This window comes from Pavona decussata, unplaced genomic scaffold, assembly GCF_977016875.1.
Source record: "Pavona decussata unplaced genomic scaffold, jaPavDecu1.1 SCAFFOLD_124, whole genome shotgun sequence".
NCBI classification, from domain to species: Eukaryota; Metazoa; Cnidaria; class Anthozoa; order Scleractinia; family Agariciidae; genus Pavona; species Pavona decussata.
Window position 1 is genome coordinate 2,668,325 of NW_028145538.1, and position 17,528 is coordinate 2,685,852.

Consider the following 17,528-nt stretch of genomic DNA (forward strand, 5'->3'; position numbering starts at 1 on the left):
ACGTAATGCTCTTATGCTTGTGTTGCGCCTGTGCTTGCGTCGCTAATGAAAACCAGGCTTTATGAGCGTGAGTGAGGCAAACAGTGCTACCCATAGTGGGTTTATAAGCAATTCGCAATTACCAATTTATTGAACAATCTGGTGGAAAGAGGTACTTGTAAAATTAAGTGTTCAGTATAAACATGCGCCACAAAGACATTAGTGTTGACAAGTTTTTAATTCCTGTCTCATTCCCAGGTTTTGGAATGTTGGTTACTGGAGAAGTCATTTAGGTGGACGCCCATATCACATCAGGTGAGCAAACCCCATCCGAATGGCATAAATTGGCAAATTTAACATCACGGAAAGTGCGAGGTTGCCAGTGTCTTGTGTTTTTGTTGTCGAGGAGAAATATCAGCATAGTGTGCAAGGTTCACTGAAACAAGATGGAACGATGCTTATCTTTTTCATATAATTATTAAAAGGTGTAAGGCCTGTTGTTGATGAGCTTGTTCAGTTCTCGCAACTTCGCTGTGCCCCGTTTTTTACTTAGGCCTAATTACCAAACACAATTCAGGTTACAGATCAGGCACCAGTTGTTCAAAGAGCGGATAACTTTATCCAGTGAATAAGTTGCTATCCAGCGGATAAAATGTACTCCAACCAAAGCTTCTGGCAAGTTTTTCACACAATCCCATACTTAAATTAGACAGACGCTTTTACTCTATACACAAATTATAAGGCTACAAGGAAATTCTTGCACACATTTTATCTGCCGCAAAGCGACCTATCCAGTAGATAAAATTATCCGCTCTTTGAAAAACTGAGGCCAGCACTCTGTTCCACTTTTGGGCCATTGACCTCTCAAGGCTAACTATAGAATGTATTGTTTGAACTGTTGTTAGTCTGATTGACTGCGGTTTACATTTGAGTTATATTCGACGCAGCTAAGCCGTTTGTTTGGCTGGTCACTCAACCATTCTCCCATTTTCCACACCATTGCTTGTCATCTCACATAATGCTTACCAATGAGGCTACCTCTACTCATCCTTTCTATTTTTTATATTAGTGCGCTTTACGTTGTTGACTTGGATAGATTCAGGCGACTTGCTGCTGGTGACAGGCTCAGAGGCCAGTATCAGGTTAGTTATCTAACAAACAAGGCAAGCAAATCTGGGCAGTGATGTTACGTTTTTAATAAAGAAAAGAATAATGCGAGTTAAATTTCTTAAAAGTTTGTCGGAAGGTCACACGAGAATGCGATAAATTGATGATTCATGGATTATCGAGGACGTTGCTAGTTATCCGTTTGATTTCGCTGGGAAAAATGTAGAGTTACGCGGTACTCCTAGAGAAAGATTCGCTTTTTACTGAGGGAAAAAAATTCGACGTATAATTCCCCAAGTTTCTGATTATAAACGGGTTTATTGTCTTCTAGACGAACAGCGAGTATATGAAAATACGTAAACAATTGTACTTTTTATGTTAATAAGACTGGTTTGTGGTTTGTTGAACAGGGTTTGAGTCAGGACCCTAACAGTTTATCAAATCTTGATCAGGTAGGTTGTAGTTGAGAAATAAAACTGCAGTTTTCTACTCTTTCATAGAGAAGAGAGAGCCGGAGCCGTACGGGAAGGTTCTGTGAGTAATTCTAGGGCCATTCTTTACGAGATAGAACCCTGATCAACTTTTTTAATGATTTCACAATTCTGAAAGTTAAAATTCCCAGTGACACGCGGTTATCGTTGGATTGTTGGCGCCGTGATAAATTGCTTCATGTTTTCTTTTGCCGTTTAAAGTGTTGAACGTTGTTAAAGAAATACGATGTTATGTTTTAAGACTGGTGAATAAATGATAGATGTATTCTTTCAGTGAGTGACACGGGCATACTAGGATAAACAAATCCTAGTTCTCCCTAAAGGAGTCGAACCTATGAACTTCTGATTACTAGTTCGGATGTTCTACCATCGAGCGAGCTGTAGGAGACTCGTGGGAGCTAAGGTCATTAAACTAGGTTAAACGTTTGTTGCAGTGAACAGAAACCCGCTCTCTTTCTGTTCAACATGTTGAATTGCCTATTTCAACATTCACCAAGACATGATACACTGTTCAACATTTGGTGAACAGCAGTCGCAACATTGGTTGAATTGGTTGAATCAATTCGGTTTCAAGGTCCTTCGTTTTTCAACTCGCTAAGTCGTGAAATTCAAAACAGTGAAACTATCAGTTTGTTTTGCAAAACACTTAAAAAATTCCTTCTATCTAAGTTAAATTGACTCTTTGTTGAGCTACACACCTTTTCTTTACCTTTTCTTTTTTTTCTTCCTTTCCTTTTTTTTTGTTTTTTTCTTCTTTAAAAAAAAAATTTAATTGGAAATTTCAATCAGTACCCTTAACTTCTATGGTTTATCCAATAGTTCTAGGAAGCCTATAGTTAATAAGCCCCCGGCTTCTATATAGGCTTCCTAGCCTTTAACACATTTAATATTGTAAATAGTCAAGTATGAATATTGTAATAGTAAGAATATTGTGTGTCGTCTATAATGTATTTATGTTGTATTTTTTTGTTAATGGCAAATAAAATTGAATTGAATTGAATTGAATTGGTTGATCAACAAGTGTTCCTCTGTGGGGGTTTCCTCACATTTAAATGGTCGAATCATCTGAAAGCTGTCGCCAAACTACCGAAATGGATTGAAATGCCTATCCCTTTTAAGCAAAATAACTCACTAAAAACACTTCACATGTTTTCTCACTCCAGAGGTTTTCCCTTGTATGCTACCACGATCTTCTTTTCACAACCATAATATTTTGTTATGTCATTTAGAATTTATATAATAGTGTGAAAGGTTTTTCATTATCGTAAGTTTGAACGTTTATCCGTACGTTTGTGCAGGACTTACCGAACAACATGATCCATCAAGTTCCCATCAGGTCGCTCCCTCAGGAATGGTTGTGGTGTGAAACATGGTGTGACGATGAATCGAAGAGCAGAGCTAAGGCCATTGACCTGGTATGTTAAAACGATTTTCTTTTTGTCCCTCTAAAGAATTGAAATTCTCCCGTATCTAATTTCCAAGTTATAGACCGCTTTTCAATTGAGTGTCGAAATAAATTCGCATTTGCTGTGGCTTTGCTTTACTGTGTGCTGTGATTGGTTGGCAAAACTCGTGCCAGCTATACTCGGCCAATGAGAAGCAAACCCAAACCAATCATGACTTGCTCGCATGGGTTAATTTCCCGCGCTCGACGTCGGTTACGTGTGTTTGCTTCGAGTTTTGATCGGCTCATTGCGCTGTTTGTGATTGGCCAACTTAATCACTTTGGTTTTGGTTTTACGAAACTCAGTTGAAAAACCGCTCTATTGCCCAATGCCACCAAATGACGTTTGGGTAAATAGATTGTACAGGGGGAAATAGAATAAAGCACAGGATTAAAATTACAGGATCACAGTTCAATGAACTTCATTTCGTAACAGGCGGCCCAAAAATCCAAATTGCCATTGTAATAGAATTTTGAGGTTTTTAGCCATTAATTTTTCTTTGTTTTTGTTTTTGTTGTTGTTGTTGTTGTTTTTTTTCAGTTACATTTGTTTTGTTTCATTATTTTGGCAATTGCTTTCGTACAATTCAAGCAAGGAAGCCCGACCTAAGAAACACGATAAATAAGGCTAGCATTAGCTTTATTGAAAATATCATGTAATTGTCAAGTTTTTATACAAACCGTAATTTATTAATCTTGCATTTTTCTTTCCAGTGTAACAATCCGATGACAAAGGAACCTAAACTACAGAGCGCTGTGAGAATAGTGAAGGAATGGCCAGACTATGACAACGAAGTAAGAAGTCTACAAGAATCCCTAGCTTCTAAGATGGCAGCTGAGAAATCCGAAAAAGACAAACCAAGTGGTAAGCTTGAACATTTTCTACTTTGGCAGATTGAGTAGATAAAAAACGACTCTTAAATGCATTACTTCAGATCCAATTTATACGACGCATTTCAGACGCGTCGTGCTTAATTCTAGCCGCTAAAAAATGGTCAAAATCACAGTCAATCAGTCTAATAACCACACAAACAGCAAACCATACACCTTACGAGAAAGGTGAATGGAAAAAAAGTCGACAGAACAGAGTGTAGCTTTGATTCTTGTCTGTAGTTTGTAATTCAACGGGTCTGAAATTCGACGTATATTTTAAGCCTCGGGGTTTCGATAGAGTTTTAAAAATAAACATGGATCCTTATGCAATCTTTTGTGCAACTTGCAGCGCAATGCTGACAAGAGCATTGCAAGCTGTAGAATACACGTCACACGCTGCAAATGATCTCACAATAATAAATAAAATTATCGCGAAAAGTAGAAGACTTGTCTACTTTTCTTCTACCTCGCAACGCAATAGGTCATTCCCGAATTGTTTTGAACATCGTTATGAAAGCAAGGCTTCGTTCAAAGGTTTTTATGTGAAAATTAGTTTTGTTTGAAGTACAAAGCAACTCAGAAATGGCAAGTTTCGAGGCAGAGGTGTTACGGACAATTTTGATATATTTGGTTGGTGTCCAAGAGTTATCACAATGGAAAAATGCTTGTAAGCTCATTTCTGGTCGACGTTAACTGGCGGATGCGAAACCTTGCTTAACGTTCATTAGTTTTTCAAATGTTCGATGTATTAATGTGCCATGTTTCATTTAACGAATGGATGGCCGTTTTCTATGGACTATGGACTAAAATGCTCAAAACTCAAGTAAAAACCGGCTCGTGGTTTCACTGCCAAGTTTTGAACATTTTATGGCGTCATTTTATGGTCTATACGAACCATAGAAAATTGCCTTTGATTTGTTTTTTACATCAACATGGAAAAAGTACTGGGGAATGGGCTTTATTTTCCGTTGTGAAAGGGCGCGCGTTACATCTAAGGTCGTTTTTGTCTGAACTCTTATAGACAATAACTACGAGCCAATCAGCGCGCGGGAATTTGGAGAGTTATTGTTGAAACCAAGTTAGAGCTTTTCACGTGACATTGCCCCCGTTAGATGCAGCCGACGTTATCGGCTTAGGTCTTAAAACGAGTATATTTTCTTATTCCACAGAATCTCCAAAGAAAGCAAAGGAGGAACTTTAGTGTCTGGAAATTTTGCCCGTTGATAGAATGCCGATCATCCAATCTTACCATGTTGCCATTGCCACTCTTTCCTATCTTAGCCTGTTTCGATTTCTATTATAATCTTCAAACCCTTTACATTGTACCTAGCTTTTGACTATCAATCAGACCTCAAGGTAGCCGTCTTGTTTTCAACACATGGTCTTTCATTTTCGTCCTTATATATATCGTCCCTATAACAAACCGCTCTGCTCGGCTACGAATCGGGGGCCTGATGACTAACGAAAATCGTTCGGAGGTTTCAGAATTTTACCGTAAGATTTCGAATGAAAATGATCGCCGTCTAAAAGGCTTTAGGGCTCCTAGACAAAAAGCCATTACAATATAATGACAATTATCATTTGGTGGTTGGCTCTATAACTTGCTTCAGGAAGCACAAGATGTCCTGCTACTTTTCGTGAAAGTGGTATGCTGCAGTTTGCGCGTCTAGTATCTGGGAGTTGTGTGGGATTCGAGTTCAGTTATTTACTACTAAAACCCTTAATTTCTTAAAATGGCTCTCGTTTCACATATTTTAAGGGGCATTCCTTTGCACTGGCGTTTCTTTATAAATAGAGTACTTGATATTTAAACAATTTTACTACTTAGGCTTTGTACAAGGAAACCTCCAAAGAGGTTTAAATTATCAAATGGATTAAAACACGCTTAATTTGTAAATACAAGAGCACGAAATTATTTTCCATGCTTTTTTTGCTTAAGTTATGTCAGTATGTTTTTTCTCTATCACACTTGAACGCAACGTTTAAACACGGTCAGAACTTGTTTTCCCTCTGATTAGTTACGTGGCTGACCGCACTTGGAAATTTCTACCTTCTTTTTTGGAGTACTTATTATTTGGCGTAAGGAATGTGCCACTCTCATAGCTGAATAAAAACCATCCGGTAGATGTTAAAGGTACACGAGACAATTGGCACATTTTTTTAAAGGGGCACTGTCATGGCGATTTTGCTGTATTTTGGCCAAAACTGCTTAAACAGTTGACGAAAAACCTTTTTGCTAACATGAAATTGCTCTTAAAACACCGGGAAGAAAACCTTAAGGGATTTTTACAAGGAAGAACTTACTATGATTGGTTTTTAGCGACGTCTCTACAATACACAAGAAGAACTTGAAAAAACTGGCCAATTTTTTCAAGTTGTAATCCATTTCCATCCGAGCCATCCGCAGCCAAACATAACTAAAACTAGTTTCTGTGCATTAGAAGGGTTCTTGTTAACAAAACTGAACCATTATTTTAACGATTCCATCGGTTGAAGTATGTTTTTTGGCCACTCAAAGTAACACTAAAATAGGTGACACTGCCCTTTTAAGGGTTTCCTTCTCTTTTATTGTTGATTTGAAGACCAACAAACGAGCAATCAAATTACACAGATACAAATGAATGTTGTGCCGCTGGCACTAAGGACATAAATGATGGATCAGAGAATTAACTCTGCAGTGTATGTTAAACTACTAAAGTGAACCCATGGATTTCCCACTGAACGTTAGCCCTAGTAAGGAAGTGGGAGATCGTACGAGGCAAAGAAAAACAATTTCCTTACTAGGGCTAACGCTCAGTAGGAAATCCATGGCTTTAACATATTAAAAATGAATACACAGTAAATTCTCTGATCCATCATTTGCATAGATACTGATACAAAATTAAAAGAGAGAAACAAAATAGCTGGGGAAACACTACAGCTAAGGCCAATTCAGTTGTTCCTTAACCTACGTACACTTAACCCCACTACTTATCAAAACCATTACTTTCTTGACAAGTGTTGATATCAGTTATGAAATCCCCTAATCAATAGCTTTCATGCGGTCTATCATACGTAATATATCAAACACTAGGAAGAGTGTTTCATCCGATTTCCAAACACCGAGAAGTGCAGACGCGCAACCGAGTTGTTTGGAATTGGCTCCTCAGACCATTGATATTTCTCGGAGAAATTCAAAGCCAAAGCTCACCACATTTTATGATAATTAAGATCACACTTCCAAGCCTCCTTTATGGTAATAACTTCCTTTGTTTTTTGTCATGAATTAGGAATGAATTTGAAAAATTGATGCATAACACTTACACTTATTACTTTATTTAAGAAATTCTCATCAGAGTTGATAGGGTTAACCGTGACTTCTTAACGGTGCCGCTATTGTTCTCTGTTGTTTCATGTTTCTGTTTACTAATAATAGCGGCAACGTAATGACGTCATGAAATCCAAGATGGCCGCGCCCGGGAAATTTAAAAGCGAAAATAGGCGGCAACACTTGAATGTTATTTCTACTTCTTAAACTAAATTTAGAATTTAGACACTATTTCCAACAATTTACCGTCCATTTGTTTAACTTAAGAGGGCTTCGCGAATTTGGCCCCAGGCTCTCTGCGCAGACTCCTTTTGCACCGCCAAGCAACGCACATTGCTCATCTGTTCACTGAATTGTCAAATATCAGACATATCCTTCCCTTGCAGCCCTCGTCCAATTATAGACAGAAACTCCACGCAACCAAATTGAGTCACCACCTGTCACCAATTTTGTGATTTTTAAGGTAATAGCGGAGATAGTCTCCCCGCTGAACGCTTTAGGGAATGGATGAATCCTCTTATGTCCAATAGTAGTGCTTTGTTCGGGATAATCAATCCATCCATGTGAAGTCTTCACCCTTAGCTGGTACTCAGCCACTAACTGCCCAAACCTTAACACATCTTCCATAATCACCACCGAACCGTTTTCTACATGCAGTTCTTCAGGAAACCTCCATACTGTCTCAACTCCAACTTTCAATTTTGGGTTCTTGTTTTCAATCACGGGATCCTCATACAGCAGATTAACAGCTGCACCAAACCCCTTGTAGGCTCTCATGTCCTCTTCCTCGACCAACCCAAAAGGATCTGGGTTCAAGTTCAGTATCATATGACACCCTCTTCCCACGCTTGTTAAGTACTCACTGACGAGCGTGCGCACGTTCTTTACTTTGCTAGTTGTGTTGGGCTTCCAAAACCAATCATGTTCTCTTATGACGGTGTCACAGAAGGGTGGACGAAACTCCTTCCCCAGGGGGTCCCCTGCAAGTAGTGTTGTAATACTAAGTAGTCTTAAGAGAATACATTAATCTGATTGGTAAATTGTTGTTAATCAAGGACAGTCGAGAATGCTATGTCCTTGGGAAGTATCACTCAAAAGCCTCCGCTCGATTAGAATCCCATTGTGCAGCATACTAAATAGCATCACAGGACAATACTGCGCAGTAGCTTTCATTTGGATGGAGTTCATCTACACACTCAAACCTTCAACCACCTTGTACAGCGTTCTAAGAAGCACTGCTATGAAATCTGTGCAGCAGTGCTTTCCTGTGATCCTTTTTAGTATGCTGTACGTTAGCCTGCGAGAGCAGACGCTTTTTCCGTCTTTGTTTCACTCATCGCTGGAGAAAAAAAAAGCCGGAAAATGCGTTTGTTCTCGCATGCTAGCTGCACGTCACAAAGAGTGAGGATTCTCAAGAAAGTACTGCTCAGTTGCTTTTATCTTGATGCTGTTTAGTGGACTGTTCAAGGTCCTTCTAACATGTAAGTCTAGATCATCCTAATGAAAACATGTCAACTGGGCAATTTCAACATGACAGGATTCACCATCCATCATTTGTTAAACAGCATTCTTAATATTTTGTGACCAACAACCATTTAATCGTTTACCGTTTGCTGCATTGACAAACGGAAGAAACAAACAAAATGTCTGTTGAAAGGGAAGGCGTCCACTTAGTGCAGCAAATAACTTTGCTTTCGCTTTCTTTTTTCTTCACTATGCTCTGTGATTGGTTAAACAAAAAAAAAAAAAAGAAAAAGAAAATACTCAGGAGCTATCTCGATCATGTAGAATTCAGACCAAAAGCATTCATGACTTGTTCGCACGCGTTTTCCCGCGCTTGATACTGTTGACGTGTGTTTGCTTAGAGTTGTGATTGGTTGATTGTTGTTTACATTTCTTGTGATTGGTTAGAGTGCTACTGTTGTTGTGTTTATCTTGTTTTCTCCAATGTTCAGTTGAAAACCGCCCTTATTAATAACCAAGTCTACATAGGAGAAGTAAAACTCTACTTACCAAGGTATCCCCCCTTGCGCACCGCATACCAAAGTGGCAAGGGAGCTACGGCTTGTTCGTTACCAATCCACCGTGCCCCTGGATTGTTGGAAGAAGCTGGGCACTTCAGACAGATACAATCACTGGCCAGAGAACTCAGTATTGGATCAATATTAGGGCTAACGCCGGGAACGATACCAGCATCGAACCAAAACAGGAAAGGGCTCGCATACATAGAGTTTGAATTCAACAGCTCTCGCATTTGTTCTTCCACAATTCGATTATAGTCTGCTTGCGCTGCTAGATTGGGGGCTCTGTGGTGATCGACGTTCATGTACCAGTTCTTGTTCACACTGTAGTAGAAAGCGTGCTTAATGCCGTATTTTGCACAAGACTGCACAAAATCCCGGGCGACATCGCCCGTTTTGTTCTTCCATTTACTGTTCTTGACCGAGTAGTTATAATTCGTTAAGGTTGGCCACAGAAGAAACCCGCTAAAGTGATCCAGTGTGAGAACGACATATTTCGCACCAAAACTTCTCGCGGCTTGCAACCACTGATCAGTGGACAGTTTTGTGGGATTAAAAACATCTGGAGATACTACGTGACCTGTTTGAGACAAAACCCACTTTCATACGACGGAAATAACGTCGTATACAAAATACTTTAACAAACAAGTGTTTCCCTGTCCAATTTTTTCACAACCAAACACTAATTTTCCCGGATTTCCAATAGCAAAAACCATATTTTCCTACTGTAGTTCCATGGCCAATTTCAGTGTACTTCTTTGGAATTCACGCCCCCTATAACCTCCTAACCATTTCAAATTTGACAACAGAATAGCTTGGTTTGCAGTATTTTTGGTTTTACTTTACCACGCTCTGTGATTGGGTAAGAAAATTCGCGCCGCTTTCTCAACCAATTAGATTGAAGCAAATCCAAACCCAATCATGGCTCACCTTTCCCCTCACTTGGTCCCAGTTAATGCAGTTATTTCGAATTTTGATTGGTTCATTGTGCTTTTTGCATCTGTTGCAGTGGTTGGGCAAAAGTAATTGCTTTGGTTTTGGTTTTGCAATGCTCAATTGAAAACTGAATTTGAATCTGAATCCTTGCGAATCCCTATTAAGAACAATCGTAGCACCTCCATTTTATAGAAATAAGGTAATGAAAAGTCAGTATACCCCACTGTCTCCGCTCAATATAGCATGCAATTATAAATGCCAAACTTTCCTACAAACTGAGTGAAACCGGATTAACGTCGACGAAAATCATGTTTGATATGTCGCACAATGGGAACGGGGCATTGGCAAGCCTAGGTTTTCAGTACTCCTATGTGTTTTCATTAAATTAACTCGTATATTACCACCGCTCAACTCTTGGTAAGTAGCGGTGGGGAATTTTGCTTGTCAAAAGGAAAAGCCTTTTTTTCATCAAAGGAAAGAACCAGTTACTTCGTTTTCAGATCAAAAAGTACAATCTCATTAATTAGCACTTGAAAAAACTTGCGTGATGGCGCAACACGACAACAAGAAGGAATGAAAATATTGCGTAAATGGTACCGTAAGTTGTTCATGGCGGTTGGAACGGGAAAATGGAGTACCCTGAGGGTCGTCCATTTGTTGCGGAAATTTCCGTTCCGCGTTTTAACCAGTTAAACAGAAAAGTTTGGCTTAAACGGAAGTGCAGCTTGCATTCAAACGGCGCCGTGATGGGAGGGGAGGGTGGGGTTATAATGCTAGGGGCTAAATAAGATCCTACGGTATGTTCTATAGATGGAAACAAGACCTTTCAACAGATTAACTCACCTGGCTTCATAGTCCGACTAAAAGTCTGCATATTGAAATGAATACTTGCTCCTATCTCAAAATCGAGGAACTTGGCCTGTGCTGCACTTGGTTTAGCCACTGAAATCACATTCACACAGTTAGCAAATTTACCACAAAACAAAGCCACGACCAGAGTCGCTAGCAACACGGCACAAGACATGCGCTTTGCCGTTATTTCGCGCGCGAAATGTTTTAATATGAGAATTTCCTCGTCCGATAATCCTACGATTTTTGGCTGAACGTCGAAATAAAAATACAGTCCGTTCAGGTTTTTAGCCCGAGTGAGAGTTTCAAACCAAGCTAATGGTAAGGTGTTAATTCTGCTCTTTGGTTTCTTTTGCTTATTATGATCAGTCCTTCTGTCATTAAATTGTTAATTGTGAAGTGTTGTACTACCTGCTGTTAGAACAATGGGCTTTGAAAACGAAATGACCCGAGAAGTTCATAGGTCCGTATGGCGTTCAAAGTTGCTGGGATATTTTTATTGCTGTGTTAAGGTTACCCGGTACCTTCAGAGGTGTCTTCAGAGGTGTCTCGCGTCCAAGCGATGTAGCGCGTCCGGTTTAAACTGTAGATACCTAAACCCTTATATCAAATTAAAGCTTATAGAGCTGGCTATCCAACTAAACCAAGAATTTTGAAATAAAATGAATTGCCGAATTTTTAGCGCTGTTTTCTCGAATAAATGTTTTTCACTTGAAGGAGCCACTTCAAAGAGCTAAAACTCAAAAGGAATTTGTTCGTTTGCCTTCAAATTTGGACAGTAGCTAGTTTAACATATGAACAACAAAAATGTGTCTGCGAATTTTTTCTTTCGAAATATTTTTTTCTTTGAGAGCGAGTTTTGTACGATTACTCCACATTTTTTTCATCCTATTTCGAAAATGCTCTATAACTTTTCACTGCGATTGAATATAGCAAAACGCAGACAAGTTTTTTTAGCGCGTTGGGTCCGGAAACTGACGAGCAAATTCAATTAGCAAAAAACAAAATCCACTTTGACTTGTAGCTTTAAAAAGGTGATTCGGACGCTCGCAATTAGAGGTCGTGAAAAATTCGACAATTTATTTTATTTCAAAATTCTTGGTATGGTTTGATAGTCAGCTCTATAAGCTTTAATCTGATATAGTGGTTTAGGTATCTACAGTTTAAACTGGACGCGCTACATTGCTTAAACGCGAGACACCTCTGAAGGTATCGGGTAACCTTAAAAAACCGTAAGATCAGCAGAAATTTAGGTCATTCATGTTGATAAGCTGTTTCTTGTTTTTTTCATCAACGGATCTTCCTCTCTTCTCCTCTCTCTATGATTTTTTAAATTTAATTTTATTATTCCTGTAAAGCTTTATTATCATCATCATCATCATCATCATCAGCATCATTATTATCATTATTATTAAATGGAACTTATCTCTTTCTCTATTGAAGTTCAAACCTTTTCAGGTTTGAATGATGTTTTATCATAATAATGGCTGGTAGGTTAAGTTCTTCAAGTCAGTGTTCGGAAGCTGCTACCAAGTGTGAAAGTTTTTCGCAACGTTATAAATGAACTTTGTCACGCAGGATGAAAAAAGAGTAGGAGGTAGGTGGACTGGCAAATGGCACGCAAGCTTAATCTTGTTTTCCTTACTTCTACATTTTCTCTTTCGTTGTATCGAAATACTACTGCAATTTTTGAGATAATCTTATCATTAGACTTTTTGGCGGTAAATTTCGCCTTCCGATTGCTGTTTGGTCACAAGTTGTTGTGGGCTTAAATTCTACCAAGCTTTATCGCCGAATTTAGAAGTTACGGTATTGTTTCAGTACAATGGAAGCATATGGACGGGTGTACAACGAGAACAATGAACGTTTTACTCCTTTCTGTAGGGGAAATTATCTACCGCAAATGCGTGAACTAATGAGCTTAAAAGAAATAAACAATAGACAGTGTTAACAGTCATCTTCAATTTGAAATTTCTATCAACCACTTAAGAAAAGTGGAGCAACGTAATAAAATGTTAGCGTGCACTGTATTTATCAGTGCATTCCCCTTCAGTGTTTCTACTTTCATCTTGTTACTGTGGCAACCTCCTCCGCAGCACCCGTAAAGCGTAGTGTTGGTGACAAACCTCGCATTTTGGGCAGTAACCGCCGAGCACTACTGACAAACAAAAACCTTCTATTACTATTATATCAAAACTTTTATCGCTGAAAAGGTAGGAAAAGTATTGGTAAGTTTAATATAAAAATACTAACGATGCGATATTATTTACTTATTATTATTGATATCAATTAAAAAAAACCCAGAAAAACAAATATGCAAAAGCTATATGGCACAGATCCGTAGATTCAGAAAACGGAGGAAGACTAAATACGGTCTATTTAACAAATGGAATAAAAGAAAGCAAGTTTAACGAACGATAAGAGTATCAAGAGTACTATTTTTTTACTTCCGTCAAGGAAACAAGAAATTTATTTCCTAAAAAATACTTTAAATGTTACTACTGTAAATACATTAGCAATAACTCTTAATCCCGAAAATATGCCGGAACATTTCGTTTGCTAACCTCTCTGCCGAGAGACGAACATTTTCTTTCCATGCGAGAGCAAACCTTGAAAAAGACTGTGAGGTTTGAGGAGAATGGCCGAAGAAAAATAACTGCGTTTATATTTCAATTCAATTAAAGGTTGTGTTGGTTAGCATCGTTTAAACATTTTCTCTTGAGTCGCGCATAGGATCGTCGCACCGCCAGCTTTCGACAAATATGTTTATTCGCTCTTAGCTTCATCTCCAACTGCAAAACATTTCCCCATCTCGAAATTTTCCAAATAATGTCTTTGAAGGCATTTGAGCTACTCAGATTTGAAAAAGATAGAAGATGTTACCTATCATCTCATATGTTACAGTTTTTACATTGAGGAATACTGTCATGAGACGCATTTAATTAAAAATGTTCCGTTCCCCGGCTGTTTGTCACGGTTTTTTTTTTGCCTATTTCAACAACTTATACTAATAAGTATTGTCCAAAACATGACTGAATTCCAACTTACCCTGGATACAAAACTTTCGAACTGCTTTCAACGCGATAGCAGTTCTTTACAAAATGTTATTCACGGGAAAGAAATATAATCAGGGATCGCTTGGAATCCTTTAACTCATTAATTTCACGATGTTTTCTGTTCTTTATTCCTTTATTTATTTTTAATCGTCAAACTAACCGACCTACACAAGAGAGAGAGGGAGATTAGAAATGAAACATTTCATTCGTTGTGATAAGTAACAAACCCCCAAAAACGGCAATTATTAGGTTGTGAAATAAAATGTAGGACTAAATTCGCCGAAAAGATCGATGTTTTCTTCTAAAAGTGGGCCGGCAACATACCCTGTTGTTGGCCACCCGCCCATGCTCTTTGTATTCAGATAATACCATTCGACTACAAGAATCTTTGATGTTGGCTTTGGATAAAACTAGTCAGCAACAATTTGTGACCAAACATAAAACTCAAGAACAAATTTACGTCATAAAATTCTTACCATGAGATCGTCTTGAAGTTGAAACCGCGTTTCAACAGAGCCAAATTGGGTCTCCATACTTGGTTTTGAAATAAGAATTAGGCCTTGCGCAGATGCGGTCGATAATTTCTTCTATAGAAGGGCGTAAAATGTTTATTGTTCTTGCTGTGCGCCTCTCCACCCTTTCTCATTGTACTCAAATAATACCGTAATTTCTAGAATCGGCGATAAAGCTTGGTAGAGAAGTAGTCTACCACAACTTATGACCAAATAGGGATTGGAAGGCGAAATTAACCGCCAAAAAGTTTCATCATAAGATTGTTTCAAAAATTAAACTTGCATTTCGATACAATGCAAGAAAAAAACATAGAACAAAGGAAAACAAATGCTAGCTTGCGTGCCATTTGCCAGTCCGCCCACCTCCAACGCCTTTTTCGCCCTGTTACTGCGACAAACGTTTTAGTCTAAAAAAAAAAAAGCATTTTGTTTGTACCAAAGTTCATTTATAACGTTGGGCACAACTTACTCACTTGGTAGTAGCTTCCGAAAACTGATTTGAAGAGCTACAGCCAGCCATCATTGTGATAAAAGATCATTTAAATCTGAAAGGGTAGGAGAACTGCTAGAGGGTGTTGAGAAATTGTAGTGGATAGCGTGACAGCATGACACTTTCTTCTTGTTAATTTTGTTTGAATCAATTATTCGAATAGGAAATGCAATCGTTAGTTTTCGATCAATAAGATAAAGAATCATTGATGGACATCTTCCAGATATTGACAGTTATTAGTGATTTCATTGCATAGCACGGCATCAGGAGAACTTGAACCTTGCCCAACATATTATAGATAGAAATGAGTCGCTGTGGGTGTATGAACCGTGAGACGTGTAATTATCAGAGAATTTAGAATAAATCGTTCTGTTAATTTGAACTCTGATATCGAGAAGTACGGCCGTCCAAGCATTAGCGACAAGGGAGAGAGCGCGCGACATCCATTGACGAGAGAAATAAGGAAGAGAGGGAGATCCGTTGATGAAAAAACAAGAAACAGATTGTAAACATAAATGACTTTAATTGTTGCTCAAGAATATACACTGATTTTAAGGTTTGTTTTAATGTAACTCGTCCAATAAAAGTATCCCAAAAAAGGATTACGAGGGACAACAACAGAAATGGAGTGACTTTCAGATATGAAAAATTAAGCATGGCCGCAGTGAAGTGTCTGGAAGTATCACTAACCAATATGTTCATTTATAGATCAAGCATATTTACTTAGGCTGTCTTTATTTCTCGTTTTTAAAAAGCGCGTGTGTTGAGTATTTTGTTCCAGAAATTGCTGTTAGACATTGTTCAATATGCGAAAATGTTGTTCCCTGTGATCGTTGATCATGCTGTTTTATATCTTACTGTCCTAAATAGCCATCTCCTTGGCAAAAACAACTAAAGTTGTTCTTAATAGGTTGGGGAAAGAGAAACGATAACCTTCAAACAGTATTAGACATACATGCACGTTAGGGTTACCCATGCTTTATCCCAACCACATTGTCGCTAACAGATCCTACTAAGTCACATGTTTACTATATTTGGGAAAGGAAACAGATCAACCAATAAATGAAGTCACATTAAATCCTTGAGCTCGGTCGAGGACATTGAGTTCGAAATAATTGCTTCTCTTAATTTCAGTCACAACGAGGAGAATCAACAAAGGAGATTTTAAGGACGTTGCCTACTTTTTGTACTGCTCATACGTTCTGCGCATCTGGAGATACTCGGGTTTCCTATGGGTGGTGCCCACTAATACAGGATATTTTTGCGCGGTTTAAAACTAAGCGGAGAAAGTATAACTCAAAAAGTGCTCTCGGTATCCAAAATGAAAACTGGGGTAAGGTCCATGCATTTTTCAGCGATAATAAAGCTTCAATTTGGAAAAAAAAACCCGCCATGCAATGCTTTGTATTTTACGGCTTTTTAGAATAATTGTTGCTTAATTATGTCTAACAAATGTGTGGATACCCCCAATTTTCTTTTTGGATTCCAATAGTCCCTGCTAAGACCTGCTTTACCCGCATGGTTATAAACCGCGCAACAATACTTCGGTATTAGTAGACACCGTCCTTAACTGGAATTACCAGATTTGCTAAGACTTCATTCACAATACTTTTACTTCTTTCAAATCGCAAATGATCTTTTACTGAAATATGTTTGTTGTACTGATTTCAAGAGATAATCTACACTTAACTGAAGTTGTCTTAAACAGTATTGTTTAGTTCCTTAGTCATTTATTCAGTGCTTCTGATAAACAAACATTTAATGTCGTAGCGTACAGCTAGAACACTGAAAATGTAACATGGCTTCACTAAAAAGGGTTTTAACCCGATCTAGACAACAGGGTCGAGGGGAGGGGCTTTGAACGCGAATATTTTTAAAAAAAAAATTTAAGCAAACGCCAGGAAACTTCAGTAATTTATTAACAAATCTATCTGCAAACTTTTTGAAGTGGCCAGGGAACGTTCACAGACTGCTGTTACCAGGCAACCAATTGTTGACAGGCAGTTATTCTTAAGAAAACGGGAAATCCCTTTTTGAAATGAAACAAATAAAAACACCTTACTTTTCTTGCTGCAACTTTTATGTTTAAGGTGATTCCGCTGAAAAAGAAGGAGTATTTAAAATTGTCTAAGACTTAGTCCAATTCATGACTATGTTATGAGCATTACAAAAATGCAATAAAAAATGGGGGTCACCGTGCTCGTTTTTGTGCAACCTGGATGGCTATTATGGTAAATAGATGACCCACGAGGTTTCTATTAGGAACGCTAGTAATCAGAAAAAGGAACTATCATTTCTAGAAAAATTAATTTCTTGCATTAAAATATCGAAGCAGTTCAACAAAATTTACTTCAATCTTACACAACAAACTATTTTCATTGAACTGGAAAAAAGATTATGAAAGAAATTAAAGATTTTGCTGCGTGTGCACGTAAGCAGCACTGCCTAAATACGTGCTTTTTA

The 17,528-nt window shown here is 38.2% G+C and overlaps 2 protein-coding genes across 3 annotated transcripts in view; one reads left to right on the top strand and one right to left on the bottom strand.

Moving 5' to 3' along the window:
• LOC146469468 (UDP-glucose:glycoprotein glucosyltransferase 1-like) overlaps positions 1-6,031 on the top strand; it is a 41,976-nt gene extending 35,945 nt beyond the window's left edge. Inside the window, exons 42-47 of the mRNA XM_085123483.1 lie at positions 238-294; positions 1,049-1,121; positions 1,497-1,538; positions 2,876-2,992; positions 3,736-3,886; positions 5,064-6,031. Of these exons, the coding sequence (XP_084979609.1) occupies positions 238-294; positions 1,049-1,121; positions 1,497-1,538; positions 2,876-2,992; positions 3,736-3,886; positions 5,064-5,095 (472 nt within the window). The 3' untranslated portion in view covers positions 5,096-6,031. The remainder of the gene's footprint in view (positions 1-237; positions 295-1,048; positions 1,122-1,496; positions 1,539-2,875; positions 2,993-3,735; positions 3,887-5,063) is intronic.
• A 1,462-nt stretch (positions 6,032-7,493) lies between these two features.
• LOC146469469 (uncharacterized) lies at positions 7,494-11,514 on the bottom strand. 2 transcript variants are annotated; one of them, XM_085123485.1, is made up of 3 exons: positions 11,002-11,514; positions 9,235-9,802; positions 7,494-8,210 (listed from the first exon to the last, which is right to left on the bottom strand). In XM_085123485.1, the coding sequence occupies exons 1-3, from the start codon at positions 11,180-11,182 to the stop codon at positions 7,565-7,567; spliced, it is 1,395 nt and encodes a 464-aa protein (XP_084979611.1). In that variant the 5' UTR covers positions 11,183-11,514; the 3' UTR covers positions 7,494-7,564. The 2 variants fall into 2 exon arrangements, with proteins under 2 accessions (XP_084979611.1, XP_084979610.1); XM_085123484.1 differs by having other exon boundaries at positions 7,494-8,181; positions 9,215-9,802.
• Between the last annotated feature and the right edge of the window lie 6,014 nt (positions 11,515-17,528).

Coding starts and splice junctions, on each gene's coding strand:
- LOC146469469 (XM_085123485.1), bottom strand. CDS start 11,182: ATGTCTTGTGCCGTGTTGCTAGCGACTCTGGTCGTGGCTTTGTTTTGT. Junction 9,803..11,001: donor TAGTCGGACTATGAAGCCAG/GTGAGTTAATCT, acceptor TGTCTCAAACAG/GTCACGTAGTATCTCCAGAT. Junction 8,211..9,234: donor TTGCCACTTTGGTATGCGGT/GCGCAAGGGGGG, acceptor TATTCTCTTAAG/ACTACTTAGTATTACAACAC.